We start from the raw sequence: 6,000 nt of genomic DNA on the forward strand, positions 1-6,000 counted from the left end.
GGATGTTTGGAGCTCATCGGCAGAATGATGCTCTAGGTTACTGGACCACACTTACGATGCACGGCATTTAGTATAACATCTCTTTCAGCTCTTGCATCAGAACTGTGCCTACAGTGAAAAAGTATCAAGTAAACACCTATTTTTAGTTAATTTCCAGAGTAACAGAACCAGCAACATTTTACACACCTTCCAATAACTCCTGACCACAAGAAGGCTTAGAGTCAGAACAGTGGGAGCAGTGTCTCCAGGTGCCATGGCCAGCCTTTTCCATTACCTTCATCTCCTGCGCCTCAGAGGCACCCACTTTCAACCTGGGAGGTTCCAAGTGCTATTTGGATGTTTTACTGCAGCAGCATGGTGTATTCACAGGGCGTGCCCCATCTTACTAGCTCCTCAGAGTAAATAGGACTTTATGTAATTCCCACTGCATTTCCTACAAAAGTAAACACTACAAAGTGCTTACTTTTAAACTCCCTCCTGCTGTTTTCTCGCTGACCCTCTGAGGGGTGTTTCACAGGGAAGTACCCAACCCCAGGGATATGACTCCCCAGGATGTGACCACAGTATGTCTGAGTGGGGCCCAAGCATGTACATTTCTCACCAGTTCCAGGTGATGCTAAGGCTGCCGTCTAGTGGCCTTTGAGGGACACAGACCTGCTCTCACTGGTTCTGTCAGAGACTTGTGTGTACAGTGGTGGTGACACTGCTCGTGCTAGAAGGTCACCATGTGGGCTAGGCGAAATACAACACAAATGCCTGGAACAGCCAACGCTCAAAAAAGGGCCTATCTCTTACCCTTAAGGGACAACCTTGGGGAGCATGTGGACCTGCTGGCCCAAAGCCTCCCCTTTCTTAGGAAATTTACTCTCAACCACACACCTTCAGGAGCTGGATTCCTCCCAGGCAATACCCAACTGAATTTCATTTCTCCCATGGGGAAAACTTTGACCCATATTTCCCAAATCTAGTATACTTATGAATACTTTGCCCCTCTGCCCTCTATGATCCACAACTGTGTGAGTATGCAGGGAGGAAGAGAATACAAAGGAATGAATAAATGAATGAACACATATCTGGAATGATAGCTCTACATCAAAACGGAAAACATGCTCATCTCTGGATGGGATTATGGGTGACTCTTTTCCTCCATTTAGCCTTCCCCTTGTGTTCTCACTGTCTGCCCTAAACTAACCAGCCCAATGAAGAATGCCACACCTTAAACACACAGGCAGATGGGACACAGATCACACACCTCCCACTGCTCCACTTGCCACAATCCACCCCCAGTCCCATCTCTCCCATGTTCTTTTTTGTTGTTGTTAATCCTCACCCAAGGATATTTTTTCCATTGCTTTTTAAAGAAAGTAGAAAGGAAGAGGAAAGGAGAAGGGGAGGAAGTGGAGGGGAAGGAGGAGAGGGAGGGGAAGGGGGAGAGGGAAAGGGGAAGGGGGGGAAGGAAGCAGGAGAGGAGGGAAGGGAGAGGGGAGGGGAGGAGGGAAGGAGGAGGAGGGGGAGGGAGGATGCATCTTTCCCTCCAGGAAATGGGAGAGAGGTCTTATTTGCTTTTTCTTCTGCCTTACTATGTTGGAGATGTGTGAAGTTCTGCCCAACTCTGTTCTCTCTTGCTGACGCTCCACATACATGTATTCAATCTGACAAGTTCACACAGTAACCAGTCTGGTTTCTTTCTTTCCATGCTGAGGTGGGTAGGTTTGTGAGGGTAGGTCACTGATTTCTCCCATATGTTGAGACGTGACATGTCACCCCCACCACCTTTCCACTCATGTCCCTCCATTTTAGGCCTGTGGGATATGCAAGCTCAAATCCCCATCCTTGATCACCACCCCCTCTTTTCAAGTCTTCCTATTACTCCACAATCCCTCCTAGCATCTTCCAGGCAACTACCAACCCCTCCAAGTCCCCGCTATCTCTCCAGCCCCCCCCCTCCCCCATCCTTCAGGTCTCCGCCATCCCCCTAGGCTCCCATCATCCCCTCCAGGTCCCCATGGTTCCTCTAGGGCTCCTAGAGTCCTCCTTGACCTAGAGTCTCTAGGCCCTTCATTATTCCCTCCAGGTTTCCACCATCACCATACGCCCCCATTATCTCCTCTAGATTCCCACAATCTCCCTAGGCCCTCTTATTCCCCTTACGCCCCCACCGTCCTCTCCATGTCCCCCATCATCCCCTTAGTCCTTCACTATCCCCCAGTACCCCACGTTTGGCCCTGCTGTCCCTTTCTCAGCCCGGCCCACAACCCACCACCTACCACAGTCCCTGGGGCACTGGAAAGAGGAGGGGTCCTCACTGCCAGATAGACTAGGGACGACGCGCTCCTGAGTCTTGAGGCGCGAAGATGACGAGACGCGGGGCGGGCGCCGTTTGAAAAGCTCAGGCGCTGTGAGGACCGGAGCTGGGTCGGGTGTTTGAGGGCTGTCCCAGGCCGCCGTACCGGAGCCGGGGAGGACCGCCGCGTTGTGCGCATGCGCTCAGGGCCCGGCGCTCCGCGGCACCGGCTCCGGCAGGAACTCTGTCTGGGGCGTCTTGGTTCCTCTGGCGCTGGTGTGTGCCTCGCGATCTCGTTCCCGCCAGCGCGCGGGTACCCAAGGCGTCTGTGCGGAAGTAGTTTTAAGAAGTACTTCCTTTCACCTCCCAGGTTAAAACGCCTGGCGGTGGGAGGCCCGAGGCCGGCTTCCGGCTTCCGCCCTCTCCCGGCGGCGGCGGCGGCACTGGCACTCAGTCCTCCGAAGGTCCCCCGCCCCGACCCCTCTCCCCAGCCCCTCAGCTCTCGGTAGACCCTCTCCTCCCTTCCCGATCCTCCCCGCCCGAAACTTCTCCATCCCCCGATAGAACCCTTTGTTCCCTCCGGAGCCGTCCCCTCCGCCCTCAGCAGCCCCGCACCCCATGGATGCAGAGCCTGGCCTGGCATGGACAGGGAGACGCGCGTGTTCGCCGAGAGCCATTTCCGAGGCCTCCGGGGGCGTCTCCCCAGCAAGGTCTGTCCGACCCCGGACCGCGTGGACTTTATCGAGAAGCCCGACTCCTTTTCCTACACGGACTTCTTCAAGAGTTACCTGCTCCCCAACGTGCCCTGTGTTTTCTCCAGCGCCTTCACCGAGGACTGGGGCAGCAGGAAGCACTGGGTGACACCCAGTGGGAAGCCCGACTTCGATTATCTGCTTCAGAATTATGGTAGGACTGAGGGCGAACGCAAGCACAGGACTAGAGCAGAGTCCTCTTATTCTCCTCCTGCCAGATTCCCTTAGTCATACTACAAGGGCCGCAAATGAGGGTAGCCACCGAGGGTTTGGGGAGAAGGCATGAGTGGGTTCCCAAAGGAATTCATGCGGAGACGGTATAAGCAGTGAGTTGGAGGGTGGGCAGGATCAGAGAAAATGAAGAAGCTGGAGGACTCAGAAAAGTATGTGCCTGACCCTCCCTTTTCAGGAGATGTAGTTGTACCTGTGGCAAACTGCGGGGTCCAGGAATACAACTCGAACCCTAAAGAACACATGCCCCTCAAAGATTACATCAGCTACTGGAAAGAGTTCATCCAGAGAGACTACTCCTCTCCTCGGGGCTGTCTCTACCTCAAAGACTGGCACCTGTGCAGGTAAAGGTGTGGTGCAGTGGCCACGGCACTGCTTTTTCCAGGCTTGAGTGAGTCCTGGCTGCACACAGGGCATCTCCTCTTTTCCCCAGTTAGGAATTTTAATCCGTATAAAAATCCAGCTCTGCAGCACTGTGTGGCCGTGCACGCAGTTGGCTGCTGTGGAGAAGCGGGATTGGTGGGGGTGCAGGTGGGCTCTGGTAATTACATCTTTGTCACATTTGCTCAGTGCTTCCATCTAACTGGCTTCACCCAGCCTGCCTTCCTCTGCTCAGATGCCCCCTGGAATCAGCCTCCCTTTCCAGCCCTCTTTCTCTAGGTCCAGCCTGTTGTGCTGCCAGTCTCCTGACTGGCTGCCTGCCGAGCCCGGCACCCCACTGCTAGGCTCACTAAGGTCGAACTGCTCTTTCCAGCAGAACTGTGGCCCACCTGCTTAAAATCTCCATCACTGCTGAGCAGCACCAACTCTCCAAAGAGGACTTTCTTTGTCTGCTCCCTCCTACACACTTCCACCTGGGAGCTCAAGCGATGCTGCTCTGAAAACATCTCACTTTCACTGTTGTGACCACTTTCTAAGGGGTCTTCTGGTTTTGTTTCCATCTCCCCCACCCAGGGGCATGCTTTTCACCAGCAGAAACCATCCTAATCAGACTCCCCTTAGCTGGCACAAAGGTGTTTAATTAATGTTGGATGAATGAGTGCACAAATTGAATTCTTGTTTTGCTGATGTGGAAACTAAGGCTCAAAAAGGTAAAATGAGACTAGAACTAAGGCTCATATGATTCTAAGACCACTGCTAGAGTACGCGAGACACGCCAACGCCAGTGCCAGCGCCAGCCCCCACCCACAGCACCCATAGCATGTCCTCCGTGTTCCTGCCACAGCTCTTTGTATTGGGCATGGAACTTTCTGTGTAGACAGTGGTTAAGGTGTGACCAGACACTGATCCTGGCCTCAGGCACTCATAGGCCCTAATGCTTATGCAGTGTGGATTTGAGCTTCAGATAAGCAATGAGTGGGGGTTTTTTTGTTTATTGTTTTTTGGTGTAAATATATCCCAAGTGTGCATGGGGCACACTTGTACTAAAAACTTCATTGTTTGTTTGAAATTAGGTTTGTTTTTTTTTATATATATATTTTATTGATTTTTTACAGAGAGAAAGGGAGAGGGATAGAGAGAGTTAGAAACATCGATGAGAGAGAAACATCTATCAGCTGCCTCCTGCACATTCCCTACTGGGGATGTGCCCGCAACCAAGGTACATGCCCTTGGCCGGAATCGAACCTGGGACCCTTGAGTCCGCAGGCTGACGCTCTATCCACTGAGCCAAACCGGTTAGGGCTGAAATTAGGTTTTGACTGAGTGTTCTGGCAACAGTAAAATGAAGAGAGCAGAGCAGGCCTGAGCTAGGCAGACATGGGAGGCACTGTCTGAACAGGGTTTGTGAATGGGCAGGAGTCTGAGTGTACAAGGCATGGTGTTGGGGGAACTCCAAGTGGTTTGGTGGTACTGGGTTCTCCTCCTGGCCTCTGACCAAGCATGATGTGTGAGCCTGCCTGGCATTCTCCCTTGGGCAGGTTTAACACGCTCCTGTGTTTGAGAGCCTATGGTTGGGTTGTGGGATCCACCAGTGGAGTAAGGATTTGAGAAGCTGAGGGTGAAAAGGACCTTGGTGTTCATGGCAGTCCTTGTGCCAGGGCCTGTGGCCTTGTGTCTGCTCAGCAGAGTCAAGGTCACCGGTGTGGGTAAAAACACCAAAGCGACCCACAAGTTCAGAAAACTGTAATTCCAATGATGCATTTAGAACCCAACTCTAAAATCCAACAGTCTGAAATCCTGGACCATGTGTTGGAGGGCCCAGAGCACATGGGTTGCTACCTCCATGGGTGGTCTAACCCTGTCACGGCACCCCTCGGCCATCTCATCTACTTATCACCCTGGTTCAGATATTTGGGTGAGCTCAGCTAGGGTCATCTGATGGATGGACCAGGGCTGGGTCGTATGAGGTGGCCCCACTCAGCCTGGCAGTTGGTGCTGGCCCTGGAAGGCAGCTCAGGGGCCCTCATATCAGTGACCATTGGGTTTGGGAGCATGGAGATGGCAGCATCCTCATGCCACTTGCTCTCTGAAGGTACTCCTCTGCCGAGGGCTTATTCACCTTGCCCGTGTACTTCTCGTCCGACTGGCTCAACGAGTACTGGGACACCCTGGACGTGGACGACTACCGTTTCATCTACATGGGGCCCGCTGGCACCTGGTAACCGTGTATCCACTCCCACCCACTGCCCTGCACCTTGTCCCTGATCACTCTCCTGAACCATGTTGGCACTCTCTCAGAGCCTCTGTGAGATTACTCTTGGCCAGGCCAGGGAGTCAGCTGCCAGGTCTGGC

At 53.2% G+C, this 6,000-nt stretch overlaps 2 protein-coding genes across 4 annotated transcripts in view; one reads left to right on the plus strand and one right to left on the minus strand.

Moving 5' to 3' along the window:
• The window catches only part of SNAP47 (synaptosome associated protein 47), an 86,146-nt gene extending 83,560 nt beyond the window's left edge, over positions 1 to 2,586 (minus strand). For all 3 annotated transcript variants that reach the window (XR_002832012.1, XM_014465599.2, XM_023763822.1), the window contains exon 1: positions 2,268 to 2,586. The gene's annotated coding sequence lies outside the window, so the exon portion shown is untranslated. The remainder of the gene's footprint in view (positions 1 to 2,267) is intronic.
• Positions 2,587 to 2,722: 136 nt separating this feature from the next.
• JMJD4 (jumonji domain containing 4) overlaps positions 2,723 to 6,000 on the plus strand; it is an 8,039-nt gene continuing 4,761 nt past the window's right edge. Inside the window, exons 1-3 of the mRNA XM_006100216.3 lie at positions 2,723 to 3,190; positions 3,446 to 3,611; positions 5,741 to 5,867. Of these exons, the coding sequence (XP_006100278.1) occupies positions 2,926 to 3,190; positions 3,446 to 3,611; positions 5,741 to 5,867 (558 nt within the window). The 5' untranslated portion in view covers positions 2,723 to 2,925. The remainder of the gene's footprint in view (positions 3,191 to 3,445; positions 3,612 to 5,740; positions 5,868 to 6,000) is intronic.

Source organism: Myotis lucifugus, unplaced genomic scaffold, assembly GCF_000147115.1.
Source record: "Myotis lucifugus unplaced genomic scaffold, Myoluc2.0 scaffold_302, whole genome shotgun sequence".
NCBI lineage: Eukaryota > Metazoa > Chordata > Mammalia > Chiroptera > Vespertilionidae > Myotis > Myotis lucifugus.